Source organism: Arabidopsis thaliana, chromosome 3 (genome assembly GCF_000001735.4).
Source record: "Arabidopsis thaliana chromosome 3, partial sequence".
Lineage (NCBI taxonomy): Eukaryota > Viridiplantae > Streptophyta > Magnoliopsida > Brassicales > Brassicaceae > Arabidopsis > Arabidopsis thaliana.
Genome location: NC_003074.8, coordinates 6,423,406 through 6,445,839, shown reverse-complemented (window position 1 = coordinate 6,445,839; position 22,434 = coordinate 6,423,406). Strand labels below are relative to the sequence as shown.

Sequence of the window (22,434 nt, the reverse complement as noted above, 5' to 3'; positions counted from 1 at the left end):
GAGACTTGAGAGAGAGATCTAAAAATAAAAACAAAAACAAAACTCATTTCTCATCTAGAAGACGAAAACCCTATCTGATCACTCCAAAATGAGGACGCGCCGGCAAACATATCCGCCGATCGCTGAATCCCTCACGGCGAGGTCCATTGTTCAGGCGCTTCCGGCGTCAGCCACAATATCGTGAGCCTTTTTGCTTTTGTTCTATTTTCAATTGAAATTCCAGGATTTAGGATATTCTCTGAATTAGGGTTTTGTGTAAGAGCAACACGAACGAATGATTTCACTTATTAAAGTTTGTAGATGAATGAGGTGTTTCTCTTTATATTACCCTCACGTCTTCTTCTTCTAATGATCAGAGGAAATGGTGGACCAAAGAAGAAGAAGAACTGTGTTAATAGAGGATTGTGGGATAAACAGATTCCGACGGATCTGCTGCAAGAGATACTGTCTCGCCTCGGATTAAAAGCCAACATACATGCTTCTCTCGTCTGCAAGACATGGCTTAAAGAAGCTGTTTCTGTCAGGAAGTTTCAGAGTCGTCCTTGGCTTTTTTATCCACAGAGTCAGAGAGGAGGACCAAAAGAAGGAGACTACGTTCTCTTTAACCCATCACGGTCTCAAACACATCACCTCAAGTTTCCAGAGTTAACGGGCTACAGAAATAAATTAGCTTGTGCTAAGGATGGTTGGTTGCTTGTGGTAAAAGATAACCCCGATGTGGTCTTCTTTCTTAACCCGTTTACCGGGGAACGCATCTGCTTACCCCAGGTGCCACAAAATTCCACACGCGATTGCTTAACTTTCTCAGCCGCTCCCACATCAACTAGTTGTTGCGTCATATCCTTCACCCCTCAAAGTTTTCTTTACGCAGTTGTTAAAGTTGATACTTGGCGCCCTGGTGAATCCGTATGGACCACTCATCACTTTGATCAAAAGCGTTACGGTGAGGTAATCAATAGATGTATCTTCTCCAATGGTATGTTCTATTGTCTCAGTACCAGTGGCCGCCTCTCGGTTTTCGACCCGTCTAGAGAAACCTGGAATGTTCTTCCAGTGAAACCATGTCGGGCCTTTCGTCGTAAAATTATGCTTGTGAGGCAAGTATTCATGACAGAGCATGAAGGAGACATCTTTGTTGTGACTACACGCCGCGTAAACAACAGAAAACTGTTGGCCTTTAAACTAAACCTTCAAGGCAATGTGTGGGAAGAGATGAAAGTACCTAATGGCTTGACAGTATTTTCAAGTGACGCTACCTCTTTAACAAGAGCTGGTCTTCCAGAGGAGGAGAGGAACATTCTATATTCATCGGATATCGATGATTTTGTGAAAAGCTCTCATCCAACTTTCTATTATTATGACTGCAGCGCTTGGCTCCAGCCACCTCATGACAATTTTAATTTTTGACTATCATCCTTAAGTGTTTTTGTTTTTGAAAAAACATGTTTTAATACCTTTTAAAGCTTTTGATTCAATAAACAATGGTGGTTAAATTTATATGTTTGAATTGTAGCTCGGACTCCGATACTTTTATCTCTATGAATTGGATCAATTTTCTTTCAATCCAGTGCATATTCTTTAGGAGTTGAGACACAACAAGTGTTTTCAGTGTGATTCTAATTCTATTTCTCTTGACGATTTATATGTTTGATAACTGGACTTTATTATTTATGGTCAATTCGATGGTAGCAAATAATTTTCTCTCTTTTGTTGGAAAATTGAACAATCTACTTAGGCAAGGAAGATTAAGTAGTTTTCATGTCCCTCAATGGATTCCATGAGGAAGATTATAGGCCATATGAGTTGAAGAAGAACTGGCAAGGAGATCCATGTGTTGTTGCTATAGATTATTCTTGGGGAAGTTCTTAAGTGAGAATCCTCCGAAAAATCGTTTACGTGTAAGAATTTTCCTAAACTCATCTCTGTTATGTGTGCTTTCAGTCTTTGTACATGTCTAAGACAACATTGGTGATTTATTTGTTTGATGCTATGAACACTGAAGAAGTGTACAGAATTGTGAGCTCAAATCGACGCAACCAATCTTTGTTTCAGCAATTTGTCAAACAACATGCTAAAAGGAAATGTACTCAATTGCTTCACCTATTTACCGAGTTTAACTGATTTTTGTAAGTCATGCCAGCTTGACCATACATTTCAGTTATACTCATATGGTTATAAGCAAGTGATATATACCCATATGGCTTATACATATATATGTGTGTATTTCTGCAAAAGCTTGGAAGAAAACCAATAAATGGGCCGGGTTTGCTTCCACCAAAACTACAAGAGAGATCAAGAAACGGATCACTTAAGCTAAGGTTTCCACCAAAACTACAAGAGAGATCAAAAAACGGATCACGAATCACTTTTGAACACATTACAAACTGAACCAACTTTTGCTCATGTTCTTATAAACAGATTCATCATTCGTATAGTTCTTACCGGATTCTTGCTTTTGCCTAACGTTTTCTACTATTGTAATGACAAGCGTGGGCAAGAAATCTATGTATGCATCTATCTTCTTCATGTCAAGAGATCAAGATTATTTAGTTTGATTCATGGAGTGAAGATATTGTTTTGGCATATATAAACATAACAGAAAGTCAAAGGTCCTGATTTCTACCAAATTACATTGTATAATTGTTAGGAATGAAACTTTGAAAAGCACATTAAAGAATTATCGATTCTAAATCACTTTTTCACATACTTGATAATAGTAGTGAATGCTTTTGTTGTAGTTTAATATCAGTTATGTGAAATGTTTGGTGGATATAGGAGTGATCATCTTAAATTTGTGTTGTTTGATATAAATAAAATAAAGTTAGAAAAAAGTAGTGGGTAATATTTCTCTTGATATAATAATCATGAATAATTGAGAAGGTACATACGTGTGTGTATTTGTAGTTTTAGAATCGATTTCGGAATTATGGGATAATAATATGATTTTTGTTTAGATTTATCGTGTAATACCATTAATTATCCTCATCAAGTCATCATATTCTACAAATCATGCGGTGTTGGCCATTTTCTCCTCCAATTAAAAGAGTCATCATGTTTCATAATTGTTCGAGATATAATTAGATAGTGATATATATGTTAATTTAATTTGATGAAAGATAGGAAGATACGAAACTAATCAAAATGCAAAAAAAAAAAAAATCGTAAATCTTGGTTAAATTATAGACTTTTAGTTTACTTTTTCAATGCATAAGAACCTTCGGCGAAAATTAAGCTTAACTTTTTGTTAAAAACGGCTCATCTTTCGGCATCTTGTCTAATGTAAAATGATCTCTTAAAATTCTGTGATATATAATAATTAATCTTAATCATGTTCTCCATGAAACCATAAAGAACTTAAAGTGAAAAATGTAATTTATACATACATCTATAATTTTTATTTACAAATTAGGTGGTAAAAGCAATGTTTAGAAGAATATTTTAATTGGTTATATCTATACCTTCAAAATCTTTTGTTAGATCTCTGGTTTTCCTCAGGACTTTGTATTTTAATTTGTCCAGTGTACAATATATGGTTGTGAAATTTAATGTAGTTTTAGGTTAACTGAGAAAATAAAAATTATGAAAATAAATAAATTTAGATCATATCACTACTAGCTATATTCAAAATTGTAAACGAGTGTCAAATCAGTCCGGGCGTGGCGGGATGGGTTATTGGATACCCTGCACATGACGAAGGCTATTATTATTCTTACGATTTTACGTTAATAACTCAACCTTGCGTGAATTTTTGGCCATCTTATTTCATCACTCACTCTATCTTTCTTTTACTACAATATAATAGTAGCTTCGTGCATTGCCAACTGTTGATTTCTTTCACTATTTTGATAATGTAGTAATAGTGGTATACAGCAGTCTAGCAAAAAACTATCGTGGTAGTATAACAACTCTTGGGAAAAAAAAGAAAAAAACTAAATAGTGTAACAATTTTTAAAGACAGTTTTTCTTCTTTCATATCTCATTGGTTGAACGAGTATAAAGATGACCCACTTTGTTCTCTAGACGGTAATGAAGTTGTTGGTCTTTCTTTGTGGACTTTAAAATAGACAATGATTTTCCATTTTTTACCCATTAAACTTTGATATTATTAGAAATCAATAACATGATCAATGAGAATTAATTAGATGAAACAACGGGATATGTAAACATAGGCATTGAAGTAACGAGATTGTTGCATCTAATTAATATCTAATCTCGTAAACTTGATTTACATATTAAAAAAAAAAAAAAAGAAGAGTGAGAATAACAAAACCCAAACCTAATCACAATATCTCTCACTTCTAATCTAAAATAGGTTACATGCAAACCAAAAATAATCAAAAGATCAAGGAACAATTATAGGGTCAAACATCTGAAACCCTAATTTCATGTCAAAGCAAACATCGGAGATCGATGAATGGTCTTGTACTCTTTGTGTATGAGTGCATGCATTAGATATAAATATAGTACTATATATCTAGACAGAGAGAGTGATCAAGGAGACAACAAGGCTTGAATACCAATGTCGTTGTGTTTTCGTGAAGGAGCAGAAGCTGGAACAGGTAAATGTCTTGGCAAGAATCCTAAGAAATGGCCTCTCCGCACCGTGTTATTGCTATGATCATAATTAGGGTTTCTGTAGAAAACGCTTGATGACGAGAATCTCGAGGCGTCGCAGTGGTGAATGAAGAAGAGGCAGAGAATCAAAAGAAGAAAAGCTTGTGGCCGGTTTATTGATAATCTTCTTCTCCAATAATGTGGACGTGTAGGATACATTTCTATTGTTGAGGATTTTTTGTTTGTTTCAGTTTTGAGGAAGTGGGATTTTGTTTTGGAGTGTTGTTGAGGATTTTTTGATGGAGTAAAAGATGGTAAGTAGTGATGAGATCAGCAGATTCAGAGAGAGAGATAGAGAGATGAGCTTTTGAAAGCAACCCCTTTTGAATAAGTCTCACTTTGGCTGGAACAATTATAATGGCCAATAAAAAATTTATAAAGGTAAGGGAAACTGAACATTCATTTTATTCGTATCTTATGATCATCCATAAGAGAGTGTCTGTATCTATCTATATATTAATTTATAACTAAAGGTTTCTTCTTTTTTGTTAAACTCAAAACTAAAAAATAAAATCTTTTGCGTTGAAAATATCCTTTTTAATTCTAAAAAATAATTGATTTGGAATTTATTCTTTTTTATACATGCAGTGTCAGGTGGACCGGGGAACATGGTTTTACCTTTTCATTTCTTTAAATTACACTATGATACAAAGAAATTTATATTTAACTAAGAAGTTTTTAGTCTAAGCCAATGTTTGAAAGTACTTGTAAAATCTCTTTAATGTCGTAAATCATTTTTCTCCATCTAGTAGCACTAATTAAAACAGTAATCTCTCGTTTAAGTGATTGAAATACCAACACCTTACTCCTAATATATCTTCTAACCAAGTTCAAGCTAAATTTCTCTCTCAGATGTTTCCGCTTGTAACGCAAATGTTACATGCAATTGTACATAAATTATTGACTAAAAGAAAAAAAAAACTTTAAACAACGGTTTAATTTAGAATGTATAACAAATGTGGATGTAATGCATTGAAACTTGAAAGAGGGAATGGTTGAGAGAAATGATTATTTAGAATAGCAAAAATGGATGGTCAATGAAGAAGACCTTTGGGTCCCCAATTCCCCAAAGTTCAGGTTAAGAAGATGAAAAGTGGAAACAATTTCCTTTGTCCTTTGATATTATATTCTCAGTATTGATTTCTTGTCTTTCGATTTTGTTATTAATTAGTTAATGTTTTCTCAGATGGTTAGTGTCACTTGTAGAGACTGATGAGCCAACCATTTGTCCAAGTGCTGCGTAATATCTTTCTTTTTGTTAAAGAATTCTCCACTAATTAATTACTTGATTAAAAAAGTTTGCGGTTCCTGTATGTGACTTTCTAAAACGCTGAGTTTAATATGCCCTTCTATTCTATAGATAAAGCTAGCATGTTATATACAAATACGACATCCATGTGCATAATCAATGTCTAAATAACAACTTTCATTAGTTCAATTCATAGTATATAAAAAAAGTTTATCAGCCTCAACACATGAGTTTAACCAATCATGCACTATCGAATATAGCTTACATACATGATTCTAATAAAGTAGAGACTGATTATCCGATTTCAAATTCACCGGTACTTTAAACTTTCTAGAAATTTGCAAATTCCGGCCACTAACAGTTAAGCTATCATGTTTACGGAAAAGATGGAAATTAAAAGCATAATTGCACTGCTTTGACAAGGAAAAAACATAATTGCCATTGCTTTTTTAATCATCAAATTCAAGCCCATTCAAATGGGCTTATGCAGTCCCCATTATGGTTACTCATATGACTTTACGAAAAGTTTTTCCATTTTTTTGACGGCACTTTACTAAAAGTTTTTTTTCTTCAGATAATATCCAAATTGTTAGTAGTCTAGTCGTTAATGTCTCGTAAATTTTTGTGATTCAAGTAACACGAAATCCCGCATGTCACCGATCGATTAAGATGTTTTGTTTCAACAAGCACAATTTAACTCTATATGTGGGTTAACATAAATGCATATTGATGATACCTTTATAGCTGTATAGTTCTCAATAATTAATCTAATAATTTGATTTTTTTAATCACACCACAAATAAAATAAAGTCATACTATTCTAGTTTTGTAGCTCAACCGATATACTAACTAGCTATAAAATTCGGAAAAAAATATCAAATTCCAGCACCAATGACGAGTCATAGATAAGAGATATAACTTTTTTGGTCTTTAACCTGAAAATTTATGAATGAATCTAGGTCAGCAATTTCCTTTAACCAAAAATTTCCAACTTAGATAGACCACAAAGTGTAAGATAATAAATTTGGTCACATGATCAACCAACAATGTTCCAAACTTTTTAAAACTATATATTCAGTACGTTACATGTATATAACGACACGTTTACTCAAAAACATGTATAGCCCACACGAGCAGATACCCCCTCGTACATGCGAAACCTTGTTTCTTTCTTGTCAACAATTCTTTCAAATATACTAAAGAACTCTTGTTTGATCATGTATACGTAATATGTGTGATCAAAATCATCCCGTATATTAAGGAACAAAAGGATGACCTTTATTACATGATACAAACAAAAGTAGATTGTTGTGAAATTATATGTAAATCGCACGCGAATGAATTATATCATTGTTTTCCTATGTTACTTTGTGGTTCCTCATTTTACTCTCATCATCTTCCTTAATTACCCGTAGCGTGTGAAAAATCTTCATCATTAGTATGTTATTATCAATAGCATTTTAAATTTTATGTGTAGATTAGGTTATAATCAATATTCGAAAAGAAAAACATTAGATGCTATATGGATCTGTTCGGAGGCCGCGCGTCTAACCTCTACACTAATTACGTTTGGAGGTAGTTCTAGTCATTCTTTGACAAAAGCTAGTTCTGGTAATTGTGTATTTTCTAAGAAAATAGTACTATATACTAATGTATTGAATATGTATCAGTTGGCCCGCCTCAATAAAAGGATTTCATTTTCGCGGTTACCAATTTTTTGTTGATTTAATCAGAATCATAACGTTTAGATGTTTCTTACCATATAAATTACCCGTTTTATATCACCCAAATTTAATAATGTGTTGAAGTTAACATATACTACACAACAAAATCAACTGTACCAAATCTGAATCGAAGAAAAAAAAGCTGGTTAAATCTGATAAATTCCTTACAAATATTCTAGAAAATTCCTCATAAATAACTCGCTAAGAATTGAATGATGTCGACTTCGAATGGGAACATGACACTGGATATGTTTTTTTTCATGTGATGCAAACGAGTTGCCTCTGCCAATGGCAACCTCTGAATAATAATACAACCCCACACTTTTGGAACTGGATTCTTCTTCATATCTCTATCTTCACCCTATATTTAGTTTAAATTATTTACACCCCAAATGTATGGAGAATTAACATTGAATATGCCTCATACAGATTTATCTTTGCCATTTAACAACCAGACTAACGTTTTTAATCTTCACTGAATGTGTTTTTCTTCTTTTCGATAAAAGCTTATCACTGAGTATATTATCTCATTCTATTTTTAGTTTAAATCTCGCGGTAAACAAATATAGTCATCGACCATGACACCATGTGAATTAACTATTAACTAATTACATGAAACAAAATAAGTTTTAAAGTTGCAGTTTCTATGAGATTGATATGTATTATCAATGACAAAATAGGACGTACGTAAAATCTTCTTTTTCGTTAGTATATTTCTTTTGTTTATTAGAATTACATGTTCCCTCGATTAGAAATACATTAGTTGCAAAAAAAGAGAATATTAAAGCTCCCAAAACTATCCTTAGTTCCTTGCATATGAGGACAAATGAAAATTATTGTCCACCAACAACCATAATGGATGGATCAGATGATGAGTGAGGTAAAATTATTAAAAGGTGAGATAATTGGCGTAGATGTTTTTCCGATTTGGCATAATTGCTAATTGTAGACAATGATGCACGTTGGCATCATTATAGTTTTATTTCCTTTCGGTGCAATTTACCCTATTATCAATTATATGCTCACGAGTTAATATATACATACTCTGATACTCAATTCATTTACCTGCCATAAGAATGATTATAAACAACAAATACAACGAGAAGAAATTTTTTTTTGATTACCATTCATTTCACTTAAATACACGTACGTGCTATATCGGCAAGTGCTAGCTAGATCGATGTCTATTAAAAGGTTGATACGATTTTACACTCTTTTTAACGGCTATTAGTTATGATCTTACCCGTTTAATAATGCTAAACCTAATTGAAAGTTGACCTAATAATAAGAAACTTAATTATTGTCCCAACATATTCAAAATAAATGATTCACGAGTCAGCAAAGCATTTCATCCTACTCCTACCTCTCACCTCTGAAAATTGAAATATTTTCAACACTTAAGTTTGATTTTACTATTAGGCCAACAACTTTCGGTCATCACCTTATGCTTTTCATCTACGGTTCAAAAAATTCAAATTTATTTTTATTTTCTTCTATTCAAAGTAAGAAACTATACGTCTATACGTACTATTAATGGATCGAAGGAGATACGATTAACCTTTTTTCTGAAAAAGAGCAACAAACTAATTGTACGTGAAAAAAGTAAAACTAATCATCTAAACTTATGTATTATTAAATGCAAAGCACCACCTTGTTTTAGCATCTAAACATATGTATTATATATATTAAAAATGGCACAACCGTGAGCAACTAAAGCAATGATTAATAAATAAATCAAGACCAATCTCAAATCCATTGAACTTGAATTATAATTAATACAACCCCCTAATTTGTTATGAGCCAGTTATACATCTTCTTCATTAGACAATAAGACAGTCCAACCATAATACATATATACATTATACTTTTCAGACAGCTAAAATGTTATGTATCTTCGAATACTTTAATAATTGTATATACGTTATTGCTCATCACAAAAAAAAGTCTAATTTATCTAACAAACATTATACTCAACAGAAGATGACAATCCGAAAAAGAAAAAAAACGCTTTTACTTTTCCCCCGAATCAAACACCTTCGCTCGAATAATAAAATTATCAAACACTCTTTCTCCTTAGTGGAAGCCACAACACAATTTATTTATCAACAACATTAGACATAAACTATCCAAAACATAAATGTCATCAAAATATTATTCGGCCATGGACCAATATCATCTTTGTATATCTGTACCACATTTGCTGACTCAGAGTTTGTTTTAAGTAACACAAATATTATAACATTGCTTTTGTAATCATTTGTTTTTAAATTTCATTCATAAAAAAAGTACTAAAAACAGGACATTATATGGACCAAACCCATGTGCTCTCGACGAGACCAAAATAGGCCACTCGTGCAGAGAACATGTCCCACCACTCCCACACGCTTCTGGCCTCCAAACTCACACGTGTAAGCAAGCATAAATAAAAGATCGTCACCGTTGGTCAAAGTCCTCCCATCAACAACACATCTTAACGGTTACGACTTGACCCAATCCCCTGACTCTGAAACGTTCTTTGATTTTTGACCCATGACCAGAATTTTTGTTGATTCTTTAAAATTTCTGACTTGTCATCAACATTAACATCTTTAATACACTACTACTATAGTATATAGTATAATCTTGCTACGGTGACGCAAGCGTGCGTTTGACTCTCTCTTAAAATCCCACCTCCACTCACTTTCTCTCTTCACCTTTCACTTAGCATCATCTTCACTTTCCCGCATTTTCTCTGCCCAGATTTTCTCTGATTCTTTTGTTGTTTTTTTCTGATGGGGAGAGATGAAACAGAGACGTACATTACAGTGCCAAGTTTCTTCAAATGTCCGATATCTCTTGACGTGATGAGATCTCCGGTTAGTCTCTGTACCGGCGTGACTTATGATCGAGCCAGTATCCAGAGATGGCTCGATGGTGGTAACAACACTTGTCCCGCTACTATGCAACTTCTCAAAACTAAAGATTTTGTTCCTAACCTCACTCTTCAACGTCTTATCAATATCTGGTCTGATTCAATCGGCCGTCGTCACAACGGTGATTCTCCGGTTCTGAATCCGCCGTCTGGTAGAGAAGTTCCGACGAAGGAAGAAGTGAATGTGTTGTTGGAGAGATTGATGAGTCTGGAGAATTTGATGAAGATCGTTCGATTCGTGAAGGATTCGGATTCGAACAGAGAGTTTCTCTCGAAGAAGATGGAGTTCGTACCAATGCTCGTTGATATTATACGCACGAAGAAGACGAAGATCGAGTTAGTTATAATGGCGATTAGGATTTTGGATTCGATTAAAGTAGATCGTGAACGGTTATCGAATCTGATGTTGGCGAATGACGGCGGAGATTGTTTAACGGCGATTCTCTTAGCGATTCAACGCGGGAATCTGGAATCGAAGATCGAATCGGTTCGGGTTTTGGATTGGATCTCCTTCGACGCTAAATCAAAGCTTATGATAGCAGAACGTGACGGAGTTTTAACAGAGATGATGAAATCGATAAGTATCACTGAGTCGTCAGATCCGAGTTTGATCGAAGCGAGTTTATCGTTTCTAATCACAATCTCCAAATCAAAACGAGTGAGATCGAAACTAATCGCTGCAAAAGCAATCACGAAGATCAAAGACATTCTTCTGACGGAGACGTTAACAAACGTTGCCGTGACGGAGAAGTCGTTGAAGCTGTTAGAGACTTTATCGTCAAAGCGAGAAGGGAGATTGGAGATTTGTGGAGACGACAATGGTAGATGTGTGGAAGGAGTGGTGAAGAAGCTCTTGAAAGTATCGACGACGGCGACGGAACACGCCGTGACGATTTTGTGGTGTTTGTGTTATGTTTTCAGGGAAGATAAGACGGTGGAAGAGACGGTGGAGAGAAGTAACGGAGTTACGAAGCTGTTAGTGGTGATACAGAGCAATTGTTCGGCGATGGTTAGACAAATGGCGAAAGATTTGATTAAAGTGTTGAAGTTTAATTCCTCTGCTTTGGCTGCTTACGAGACCAAGACTACTCATATTATGCCTTTTTGATTTTTTAGTAGTACATTATGAATAAATATGATATAAGTAAATCTTATTATCAAACTATTTTGAACGTATAGATGTTGTAAATCTTATGAGAAATTTTGTCAGTTTTACTAATATTTGCCTCGTGTTAATTGAGAATTATACGATTTAATTACTCATAGCAACAATTTGATACATTAATAGTTTACACGATTTAGAGCCAAATATATCATTTTCTTTCAAATTTGTAGCTTGTGTCACACAATTATACAACTTGTGTGTGTTCAAAAACATTATTTTGAAACAGTAAAGAAGGTTTAAAGATGGATATGCACTTAAAATATTCGCAATTTGAATCATTCGGCATAATTTCAAACATTTAGTTTATAAAAATATTTGAATAAAACAAAATCAATAGTTAAAAGAATGATTTTGTAAGTTTAGATGGTGGGGAAAGGCATCGAGTGACTATTATCTGATTAATTTGATTAAGGCTATAAATTAAAACTCTCTAGTGTGACTAGATAGATACTTTTGGTTCAAAAGAATTCAAATGACAGCTTCGTAAGTGTGTACTAGATTAAGTTAAAGTATGGTTCACTGAATCTGACTAAAAGTTTTATTACTATGAGTTAAATGGATGGTTATGCAATTTTGCTTATTACTGAACCAAAATATAGGAATAAGGTTCTTCCCTTTGGATTGAAGTGACAAACGAAAACTGGTCTCTAATGTCTAAATTATCTTGTAAACTAGTACCTTTTAACAAATTTACTTTTCTTTCTTGTTAGAGGACGTTGCAACATTTCATGGTCATGCCTCTCTCACACCCACCCGCTTTTTTATATTCTATCCTTTGTTCGAATTTTGATTTGAATGGTACTTGTTTCAACATTTGATTTGCAACGGAAAATATTATCTTTTTGAATAGTAGGAATCTATACACGTAAGTTTTCAGATTGAATGAATTTTTTATATATTATATACGATATAATAAATATAAACTGATTGAGGAACAATAAAGATTGTTTTAGTAAAACAATTAAAATTATCTGAGTTGATATTATAGAAGGTTTCAGAATCCATAATCTTTTGTCTTATTTAACTTTATAACTTAATTAAAAAAAAAATGAAATTTATTTTGGAGGATAATTTAATAGAGTATCAAAAACATATGGATATTAATATCATCTACAACTTATTTTAATTTTTAATATATCCATATGTTTTTGATACCCTATTAAATTATCCTCCAAAATAAATTTCATTTTTTTTATTTTAATATCTCTGCCAGTTATGTTACTTCTTTTACAAGAACATCACATTTGGTGTCACCATTTTTTTCTACGACAATGCCTACTTCCTACACATCCTTCTCTGCTCAACCCACAAATAACAACTGGTTTTTGTTGTTCAACATCTTCTTCTCTTCCCTTCTTGTTATTGCTCTCCGATTTTTCGATCAAGATGTCTCAGATCGCTACAGTTACAAGGTATCCAAAGTTACCACATAAACTCTATACAACAACCCTAAATTCCTCTGAATTGCGAGTAAAGTTCTATGTTTTTTTGTTTGCAGTTCATGTTTCTATACCAAGGAGTTCAAAATCTCCTCTGTATCTTGAAGAGAATCGTCCGATAGATGTTTAATGAAGTCTTTACCGCGCTCGCCATTTTTTATCTCTGCAAGGAATCTCTAAAACACCTGCTTTATAACTTGAATGTCAAATCCACATGCCGAGGAGAAATCCTCAGCAGGACAATGGTTTGAAGTTTTTAGAGAATGCATTCCTTGTGAAAAAACAAATTGGATTAAAGTTTAAGAACATCAAAACTAACATGAAAGGTGAGATTTTTTTGTTAAATACTTTCAGATGCTACTTTTTCTATGTTGTTTTTGTAATAACTTTTTCAACTTCCTTTTCTTAATCTTTTAGAGAAGGCAGTCCTTGTGGAAAATGAAATCGGATTAAAGTTTAAGAACATCAAATTTGAAGTGAAAGGTGAACTTTTTTTGTTTGTTTGTTAGTTTCATATCCAAATTTTGGTAGTTTGAAAACAAAAGTTCCAACTTTTCATAGTCACGTTCATATCTACATCTATAATAACTGTTAGTAGTTTCAAATGCAACGTTTTGCTCTGTTTTATTTTGGAACCATGACAATAGAAATTGTTTCGTTTGCATGTATAACCAGACACTAGTAAACATTCTCTAGAAACTATGCAAAACACTAAACAACTCAATGACTATGAATATGTTAGAATTTTTAAAACTTAGCTTTCTTCATACCAAAATTGTAAATACAAAGCCATTGAGTCTACCTTCGACCTGTAGTGTTTGGTGGATGTGGTTCAGCAAGGCGAGGAGTACCCATGTCCGTCGTTGCCAGCCCTCCCTGATACTAAGGCATCGTCAAATTCGGACCTCGATATGGCGCCGAACCACGAGTACCAAGTGTCTGTCAATTCCCCCACACTACTCAACGACAGTACTGGAGAGGTTTCTAAAGGACCATGTTGGAGTCATCTTCTATGAGTAGTTTATCTTTTTAAATTAGTAGCTTTCAAACAATCCTAAATTTGTAGTTTTTAAACTAAATAAAAATTTAAAAAATATATCTATAGTTATTAATTTAGGGAATAAGTTGAAAATAAGTCACTTTTTCAAAATAAATTTATAAAAGTATTCACTTTACTATTATAATATACAAAGTAGTCATTTTTCGTACACATAAATTTATACAATACATTCAATATACAAAGTATATATATTTATATATATATACTAAAAGTATTGTACATATGTAAGTATACGAAAAATGATTACTTTACAATTATAAATAATAAAATGACTACTTTTAAAATTATGTTTTAAAAAGTAACTACTTTCTCAATACACTCTTATTTTATTCGAATTGTTTGAAAATATTATTACACTCGAAAGTTTCAAACTTTGATCAGCTATTTTCTTGGACCAAACTAGAATTGATATGGGCTTTGGATAAACAAATGAAAGCCTGTTAGCAACCATCCTCATAATATATGTTCATTGTTATCATTATCTATATATGGAAAAATTATTAGACTAGTAATATTTTTATGTAGAAATGTTTTTAACCAAAGCCAGTTTATTTTTCTTTTATCAGGTAACTTAATAAAATCATTTATGTTTCAACGAGGACTAGTATGTTTATGTAGATCTTATTTGGTCATAGGTTCAATTTCGTCTTCTTTTTTTGCTGACAAAAGACAACTAAATATCTGATTTCTATGGGTAGATACTTAATTACTTAGTCTTCTAAGTATATATATTTAACTCACCCTATACAATATACATGTTTTTGTTTTTTTTAACAACTCATATGATAGGTCTTAATTAGGTTTGTTACTTCTATGCATGCAGACGTTAATAGCTTAGCTAGGTACTAAGAAAGAAAGAAATTGATTGTTACCATAATTTGCAACTTCTAGAACTTGTAAAACTTAAATAGAACTATCACTAATAATTGTATGTTAATGATTGACAACATTACTAATATATATAACTGTGTGCCGTTGATAATGTTGATTCCTAAGATCTTTCCTACTAATTAATTATCTAACATTAAGACAAGAATGGAAGTTTCCTAATTAAGCATGTGCTGTAACAATTTGGTTGGAGACACAAAAAGTCAACATTTTTTAAAGTCAAACTAATCGTTCTGATGACTTTTTATTTCTTTCTCTTTTTTGTTGTTTTGGTCAATTTTCTCAGTCGCCAAAACATTCAATTCCCAAACCAAACAGAGCAGAAGAACAACAAGTTTTGATTCTAAAAAAGGAAGCTTCCCAAGTATGGATCCGTCGGAGTATTTTGCCGGCGGCAATCCTTCCGATCAACAGAACCAGAAGCGGCAGCTTCAGATCTGTGGTCCTCGTCCTTCACCTCTTAGTGTTCACAAAGACTCTCACAAAATCAAGAAACCTCCAAAACACCCTGCGCCGCCGCCAAATCGTGACCAACCGCCGCCGTATATTCCTAGAGAGCCGGTGGTTATCTACGCCGTATCCCCCAAGGTTGTACACGCAACCGCGTCTGAGTTCATGAACGTAGTCCAGCGACTCACAGGGATCTCCTCTGGTGTTTTCCTCGAATCTGGCGGCGGTGGAGATGTTTCACCGGCGGCGAGGCTAGCGTCCACGGAAAATGCTAGTCCAAGAGGAGGAAAAGAACCGGCTGCGAGAGATGAGACGGTGGAAATCAACACGGCTATGGAAGAAGCAGCTGAATTTGGTGGTTATGCTCCGGGAATACTCTCGCCATCTCCGGCCTTGTTGCCAACAGCTTCTACCGGGATATTCTCTCCGATGTATCATCAAGGTGGGATGTTTTCGCCGGCTATACCACTGGGATTATTCTCGCCGGCGGGATTTATGAGCCCGTTTCGAAGTCCTGGCTTTACTAGTTTGGTAGCTTCACCAACTTTTGCTGATTTCTTTAGTCATATTTGGGATCAAGATTAGATTTTTTTTTGGTGTTTTGCTCTGTAATTTTTTTGTATTATGTATTTTGACATATCCAATGTAGTAGCCCAAAGGGTTTAAAATGAGCTTCATGTATAAAAAGATTAACTTTCAAAAATTTCAGACAGATTCCTAGAATGTAAAACTTGTCTGCAAACTAATATATACAGGAGTTACAAGATTCTCCTGACCTAAGATACTCTAATAAGTTTTGTGTTTTGAGAATAGGCTTCTTCATGAGGTTGTTGTAACAATGGAGTTCCAAGTTCCTCCTATCAATGTACCAACTCTCTCTCCTTTGATTGCTTTGGCGATGTTCCCAGGTTCCGAAAGATTGAATACCACAACTGCAAATTGACACAGAACTAAATAAGCATTCTTGTTGTATTTTAGATGATCATGTATGCATGTGGTCAAGGTTTGAGAGAGTGTTATAGAAAACAAGCCTGGGATGTTATTTTCTTGGCACAAAGTGATAGCAGTCATATCCATTACAGAGAGGTCCTTTGAGGTGACCTCTTGGTAAGTTAGTGAGTCAAGCAGACGAGCGTTTGGGTTTCTTTTAGGATCATCGTCGAACACGCCATCAACATTTGTTGCTTTCAGCACTACTTCTGCATTAACTGTGTCCAATGCGAAAAGTTTTTTTTTAGTGTTGCGAATAATCATTGGAGAAAACTTAAACGGAAACCACCTCTTTACTTACTTTCAGCACATCGAAGAGCCGCTGCAGTATCGGTGGTGAAAAATGGATTGCCTGTTCCAGCTGCAAATATTACAACCCTTCCTTTTTCTAGATGTCTGATTGCTCGTCTTCTTATGTAAGGCTCTGCGACTTCCGACATGCGGAAAGCAGTTTGAACACGGGTTGGGATGCCAATACTCTCCATTGTCGCTTGAAGAAATATTGCATTCATCACAGTTGCCAGCATCCTATCCAATTTCAGATAAACCAATGAGACCAAAAACCTCCAGTAGAGGAAAATTCTGGATCTTCTCCGAGTAAGAAGAAGAAGATCCTTTGACACAAAGGCGTATGATTACCCGATATAATCAGCAGAGGAGCGATCAAGGCCACTGCACCCAGCCCAGGTAGATCCACGAAAGATATTTCCTCCTCCAACAACTATAGCAACCTATTGTAAAGGCGTAAGAAGATCAGACAGAGCACACACAACATTGCAATGATTCTTAATGACCCAGACACATGATCTGTTGCCGTATAGTATGTTTAAATCATAACAAATTTCTAACTTTAAGTTGTGTAATGCCATATATCTCCACCCCTTAACTTAAGCTCCCGTTTCTTGTAAGTTTGAGCTAATTGATTTCCAGCATATTTGGTTACATCTACACAGGCAATTATCAAATACTTCGGGTATTATACTTATGTATAGGAAGAACTCAAAGCTGAATACATATCCACTAAAAAATTTTGAATCCAATTATCACAATGACAACTAGAACAAGAATGTTTGAATGAAGCGTTTAGAGAATAACCTCAATGCCAAGTCGAGTCACTGCTGCAACTTCCCTTGCAATCGCCATAGTAACCTAATTAACGGGAAACTGGATGAGACTTCTGAAGTAAGGAAACAGAGAACAAAGAAAGCAAAACAAGGAGGGTTCTTTTGGTATCACAATAAACCTTTGGGTCGATATTTTGCTCCTCGTCTCCAGCAAGAGCTTCTCCACTGACTTTGAGTAAAACCCTTCTCCATTTAAGCGGTGGTTTGGATGTTCCATCAAAGGAAGGCAGTCGTGGGAAAGATGATTGCCCGTTTAAGCTACTGAAAATTACAGATGATCGCAACAGAGTATTAACAAAATCAGCCAAAGTTCCAAACATTATAAATGGGTTAAGTTTTACTTCAACCAAAACAATAAAATCAGATTTGCAATATATTTTAATAAACTCTTAAACCCTAAACCCAGAAGTATCTTCATTGACAAATTTTCACAAACATCTGGTGGGCGTAAAGATTAAAACTTGAAGATTAATAATACCTCCCGTTCCCGTTCCCGTTTCCGTTCATGGAGTCTGGAGATGAACCATTGTCTGAGGACAAAGAAGAAGAGCAGCTGATAAGTACACGCCTACTGTAATTCTGGTTGGAGAAGAAAGTACGATTGCGAAGTGTAAGAGGGACGAAGGAGGTTCGGGAAATAGACGAAGAAGTTGAGATTGGGGAGCAAGAGGTAAGAGGCAACGGAATTGCCATTGCCGGAGAGATCTAAGAAGAGATTATTTACTGAAATATTCAGTAGAGAAGTGTCGCCGGCAAAGACGGGTTTTAAGTCTGAGAAGATAAGGTCTGGTTTCAATGTAATTTACTAATTAATCAAATGAATTGTTGTGATATTTAATGTGTATATATATATATATATATATATATATATATTTGAATTATATCCCCAATAATTCACTATATTTAATCTTATCTTATCATACAAAAACGAATAACTTTCATTAAATTCTGAATATATTTAGAAAATTTTGATATATGTCAAAATGTCTTTTAGAGTTTTAACATACGTTATACATATACTTCTATAAAAAATGTAATTTTTAATCAAATTTAATTGAACACCAATTTTAGTGCACTACATATAACAAATAGCTACAAATAGATAGATATTTTCTTATATCTAAATAATTCACACTATTTTATGTGTACTTATTATTGACCAATGGTTTTTTTTCTTTTTTTATAACAATTGATTAATAGGTTTGAAATAACTACATTTGCATCCTACAAGAGAAGTGAAGAACCACAAAGCATTCTTATTTTCGTTTCAATGACTTGAAAAATATGAGTTTTCTTACCAAGTTCAAGTTTTAAAAGTTTACTAATTGCAAATTTACAAGTAACATTGTTTTTGAAGAGTGAAACTAAATTCTTTGCTTTGCAACGACGTAAATTTTTGTAACACTAAAGCTCGATCTTTTAAATATTCCCGGGAAAAGTAAAAGTAACAAACACATATAAGAAGAAAAAAACACTGATAATGATCTTGAAATCTTTCATGGTATGAATAGTCAAGGATTATTCGTATTACAGTTTATTATAATGTTTAATTACTTGAATCCTTGTCTCTTTTCTTTGTCCTTGAAACCTTGCTTCAAAGATAAGCCACCACAACTCTTTTAACACTTTACTCATGTGCCTCTGTTCGAATAACGGAAAGATATGTTTTCTTTTACAGAAAAATTATAAAAGAACAATTTTACACTTAAACAAACACATACCACCACGTTTCTTGCGGGAGAAGCAACCGACAAATGGATACCGAGAAAGGTTATCCCAGAGGTTTCAGAGCAGAGAGTCTACGACCAGAAACGGGCCCCAGAAGCTTTCGGTTTGATAGTATGCAGATCGATGAAGCAGCCGATCTACAAAAAGACGAGATACGACAAGAGAACTCGACCTATCTTGTCCTCTTCAAGAACATAGACAGTGGAGAGTTGGAAGCCACGAAAGACTTCTTGGACCGAAACCCTGAAGCTTTAACCGCAATCTTAACCTCTAATGGAGACACTCCAATCCATAAAGCTGTTTTGTCGGGTCACATCAAGATCGTGGAAGAGATCATTAGAAGAATTCATGATCCAGAGCAAGTGTTAAAGATCAAGAACGATAATGGTTATACAGCGCTTACTTATGCTGCCACTGGTGGAATTGTAAGAATTGCAGAGTGTTTGGTGAATAAGTGTCCTGGTTTGGTCAGTGTTCGGAATGCGAAAGAGCATATACCGATCGTGGTGGCTTCATTGTACGGTCACAAACATTTGGTTCAGTATCTTTACAGTCACACACCTCTCAGTGATCTTGATCCTTGTGATGATTCAGATGAACACAAGGGCAAGAACGGAGCGATGCTCGTGACAAATTGTATTGTCGATGGATTATATTGTAAGTTCTTAACTAATGATTTATAAATGTTCGTGTATTATCATTACTTGTTCATGAGATTTGGCTAATGTGGCGCATGTACATAAAGGTATTGCTTTGGATCTGATTCAGAGGTATCCTAAGTTGGCTTATACTCGAGACAGTGATAACGATACAGCGATCATGGCGCTTGCTCAAACACCTTATGCGTTTCCTAGCGGTACCCGTCTTGCATTTTGGCAACGGTGGATATATTCTTGTGGGTATACTTACCTTATGCTTTAAAATAGATATAACGTTTTTTGTTATTAGGAAGTTTGATTTTATTAGGCTTTAATTTTGTTGATGGTTTTTCTCTTGAAGGTATTCACATAGAGAAGATTAATAACCCTCATGAAGTTAATAATCACCATCACCACCATCAATATAGGAATTCGCAGGATCATAATTCGATTCAAGAGAAGTTGATGAAACACCTCAAATATCTTTGTAAGCAGTAATTACCATCCCAAATTGTTACCCCCTCATTGTTTTTGTTTTTATCAATCTTAGATTAAACTTTCTATTGACAGTTCCACGCATAATTAGACGTGTATACAAACTAAAGCTAGGACATGCTCAAGCTAAAGAAATACTAGACTGTATCTGTCAAGAGATACCTAAATTTGACGCGGCTCAACAAAAGAACGCTGGTCTAAACCAAGCTCTCTTTAAGGCGGTAGAGAATGGAATCGTAGAGTATATCGAGGAAATGATGAGGCATTATCCTGATATCGTATGGTCCAAAAATAGTAGTGGTCTTAACATCTTCTTCTACGCGGTAAGCCAGAGACAAGAAAAGATCTTTAGCCTCATTTACAATATAGGTGCTAAGAAGAACATCCTCGCTACAAATTGGGACATATTCCATAACAATATGCTTCATCACGCCGCGTATAGAGCCCCAGCCTCAAGGCTTAATCTCATTCCTGGTGCAGCTCTTCAGATGCAAAGGGAACTACAATGGTTTAAGGTGATACATAGTTGTATATATGATCTTGCTACACAAGAAATTAGGCAATAACTGTTTCTGTGAAAAGGAACCTAGGATTATAACTCTGTATTATTTCCAGGAAGTGGAGAAGTTAGTGCAACCGAAGCATCGAAAAATGGTTAACTTGAAGCAGAAGAAAACTCCAAAGGCTCTGTTTACAGACCAACACAAGGATCTCGTGGAGCAAGGAGAGAAATGGATGAAAGAAACAGCAACTTCTTGCACAGTCGTTGCCGCTCTAATCACCACAATGATGTTTTCCTCCGCCTTTACTGTCCCCGGAGGTTACCGTTCAGACGGCATGCCACTCTACATCCACCAGCACAGATTTAAGATATTCCTCATCTCCGACGCTATCTCTCTTTTCACCTCATGTATGTCTCTCCTCATGTTCCTCGGCATTCTCAAGTCTCGCTACCGTGAAGAGGATTTTCTTCGATCACTTCCGACAAAACTGATCGTGGGTCTTTTGGCTTTGTTTCTTTCGATGGCGACGATGATTGTGACTTTTGTCGTGACGCTCATGACTCTGGTTGGAGAGAAAATCTCGTGGGTTTCGGCTCAATTTATGTTTCTTGCGGTGATTCCGCTGGGGATGTTCGTTGTCCTTCAGTTTCCGGTGTTACTTGAGATCTTCCGCGCCACTTATTGTCCTAACGTTTTTGATAAACCTCGGCGAGTGTTTAAGCTTTGATCGAGACTCGAGAGGAATAATGTTGGTGATCAAACTAATGATGGTCTTCCACTTCACTTGTAATTCTTCCTACAAACATATGAAAAAGCCTTATGAGTAGTAGGTTCGAGCCTTCAAAATCAGAGTTTAATTGTGTTCTAGCATTAATATATACTTCTGATTTTTGTTTTTAGTAAATAATGATGATTATACATTATTTACCAGTTTCCTTTTATAATTCTCTCTTCCATATGCAACCACTATATAATAGATTTTTTTAATAAAAAAAAATTATCTACTAGAGCAATTCCCATACGTACTTGTTTACGAAAAAGGTACTAACTGGCTCACTAAAATTAACGTTGATATTTCGATGAACCATTTTTTTTCGATTCAAAAACATATATTGCTATATTCGTGCATGTGTTTTTAAATATCTAGACTTAAACTACAATTGTTAGAACTTTGATCTAAGTTATTGGTTTGCAAACTACTACTGTAAGGATACTTTGAACTTTTTAGTGTTAGTTTGATATTGTTTCTATGTAACAAAATTTCTTCACCTATTATATATGTATATGTTTATTTTGTTGGAGTTTCATAAGTCTAAAGTAAAATATTCAGGGGAAAAAAAAAACTATTTGGTGAAAGTGTTTGTCCTTGGAAAGGAAAGATGTACAAGATACGAAAATACCTTTGCTTCGCTTTGCTTCCAATACACTGCCATTTGTCAACAACATGCTCAATCGA

At 34.5% G+C, this 22,434-nt stretch overlaps 7 protein-coding genes, 1 long non-coding RNA gene and 1 other non-coding gene across 11 annotated transcripts; 5 read left to right on the top strand and 4 right to left on the bottom strand.

Moving 5' to 3' along the window:
- Positions 1 to 31: 31 nt before the first annotated feature.
- AT3G18720 (F-box family protein) lies at positions 32 to 1,473 on the top strand. The gene is made up of 2 exons (NM_112758.2): positions 32 to 180; positions 357 to 1,473. Exons 1-2 carry the CDS (start codon positions 89 to 91, stop codon positions 1,405 to 1,407), a joined length of 1,143 nt encoding a protein of 380 aa, NP_566617.1. The 5' UTR covers positions 32 to 88; the 3' UTR covers positions 1,408 to 1,473.
- An 813-nt stretch (positions 1,474 to 2,286) lies between these two features.
- Positions 2,287 to 2,494, bottom strand: AT3G03755. The gene has a single exon (NR_141033.1). It is a non-coding gene; the product is annotated as an other RNA (long non-coding RNA).
- A 1,760-nt stretch (positions 2,495 to 4,254) lies between these two features.
- IDL4 (inflorescence deficient in abscission (IDA)-like 4) lies at positions 4,255 to 5,023 on the bottom strand. Its single transcript, NM_001338353.1, has one exon. The coding sequence runs from the start codon at positions 4,771 to 4,773 to the stop codon at positions 4,492 to 4,494; it is 282 nt and encodes a 93-aa protein (NP_001319583.1). The 5' UTR covers positions 4,774 to 5,023; the 3' UTR covers positions 4,255 to 4,491.
- A 4,770-nt stretch (positions 5,024 to 9,793) lies between these two features.
- On the top strand, positions 9,794 to 11,758 carry PUB29 (plant U-box 29). The gene has a single exon (NM_112757.3). It carries the CDS (start codon positions 10,359 to 10,361, stop codon positions 11,604 to 11,606), a length of 1,248 nt encoding a protein of 415 aa, NP_188501.1. The 5' UTR covers positions 9,794 to 10,358; the 3' UTR covers positions 11,607 to 11,758.
- A 1,176-nt stretch (positions 11,759 to 12,934) lies between these two features.
- AT3G18700 (uncharacterized protein) lies at positions 12,935 to 14,118 on the top strand (the record flags this gene model as incomplete). The annotated part of the gene is made up of 5 exons (NM_112756.2): positions 12,935 to 13,075; positions 13,162 to 13,215; positions 13,341 to 13,428; positions 13,520 to 13,585; positions 13,943 to 14,118. 5 exons carry the CDS (start codon positions 12,935 to 12,937, stop codon positions 14,116 to 14,118), a joined length of 525 nt encoding a protein of 174 aa, NP_188500.2.
- Positions 14,119 to 15,322: 1,204 nt separating this feature from the next.
- MKS1 (MAP kinase substrate 1) lies at positions 15,323 to 16,306 on the top strand. Its single transcript, NM_112755.2, has one exon — positions 15,326 to 16,306. It carries the CDS (start codon positions 15,417 to 15,419, stop codon positions 16,083 to 16,085), a length of 669 nt encoding a protein of 222 aa, NP_566616.1. The 5' UTR covers positions 15,326 to 15,416; the 3' UTR covers positions 16,086 to 16,306.
- On the bottom strand, positions 15,629 to 15,756 carry AT3G03745. Its single transcript, NR_141032.1, has one exon.
- Positions 16,148 to 18,437, bottom strand: AT3G18680 (Amino acid kinase family protein; the record flags this gene model as incomplete). Of its 2 annotated transcripts, NM_112754.3 has the most annotated exons (7): positions 18,093 to 18,437; positions 17,734 to 17,875; positions 17,586 to 17,639; positions 17,130 to 17,221; positions 16,792 to 17,018; positions 16,532 to 16,708; positions 16,148 to 16,432 (listed from the first exon to the last, which is right to left on the bottom strand). In NM_112754.3, the coding sequence occupies exons 1-7, from the start codon at positions 18,305 to 18,307 to the stop codon at positions 16,320 to 16,322; spliced, it is 1,020 nt and encodes a 339-aa protein (NP_188498.1). In that variant the 5' UTR covers positions 18,308 to 18,437. The 2 variants fall into 2 exon arrangements, with proteins under 2 accessions (NP_188498.1, NP_001327269.1); NM_001338352.1 differs by having other exon boundaries at positions 16,320 to 16,708.
- An 841-nt stretch (positions 18,438 to 19,278) lies between these two features.
- On the top strand, positions 19,279 to 21,940 carry AT3G18670 (Ankyrin repeat family protein; the record flags this gene model as incomplete). 2 transcript variants are annotated; one of them, NM_001338351.1, is made up of 5 exons in its annotated part: positions 19,279 to 19,999; positions 20,088 to 20,237; positions 20,342 to 20,467; positions 20,551 to 20,990; positions 21,091 to 21,940. In NM_001338351.1, 5 exons carry the CDS (start codon positions 19,369 to 19,371, stop codon positions 21,703 to 21,705), a joined length of 1,962 nt encoding a protein of 653 aa, NP_001325956.1. In that variant the 3' UTR covers positions 21,706 to 21,940. The 2 variants fall into 2 exon arrangements, with proteins under 2 accessions (NP_001325956.1, NP_188497.1); NM_112753.2 differs by lacking the exon at positions 20,342 to 20,467 and having other exon boundaries at positions 19,369 to 19,999; positions 20,088 to 20,198; positions 21,091 to 21,714.
- Positions 21,941 to 22,434: the final 494 nt, after the last annotated feature.

What these genes read in the sequence shown, in the direction of transcription:
- AT3G18720 (NM_112758.2), top strand. Translation starts at nt 89, where the DNA reads ATGAGGACGCGCCGGCAAACATATCCGCCGATCGCTGAATCCCTCACG. An exon ending in CCGGCGTCAGCCACAATATC is followed by an intron (nt 181 to 356) that starts GTGAGCCTTTTT and finishes TCTAATGATCAG; the next exon opens with AGGAAATGGTGGACCAAAGA.
- IDL4 (NM_001338353.1), bottom strand. Translation starts at nt 4,773, where the DNA reads ATGTATCCTACACGTCCACATTATTGGAGAAGAAGATTATCAATAAAC.
- PUB29 (NM_112757.3), top strand. Translation starts at nt 10,359, where the DNA reads ATGGGGAGAGATGAAACAGAGACGTACATTACAGTGCCAAGTTTCTTC.
- MKS1 (NM_112755.2), top strand. Translation starts at nt 15,417, where the DNA reads ATGGATCCGTCGGAGTATTTTGCCGGCGGCAATCCTTCCGATCAACAG.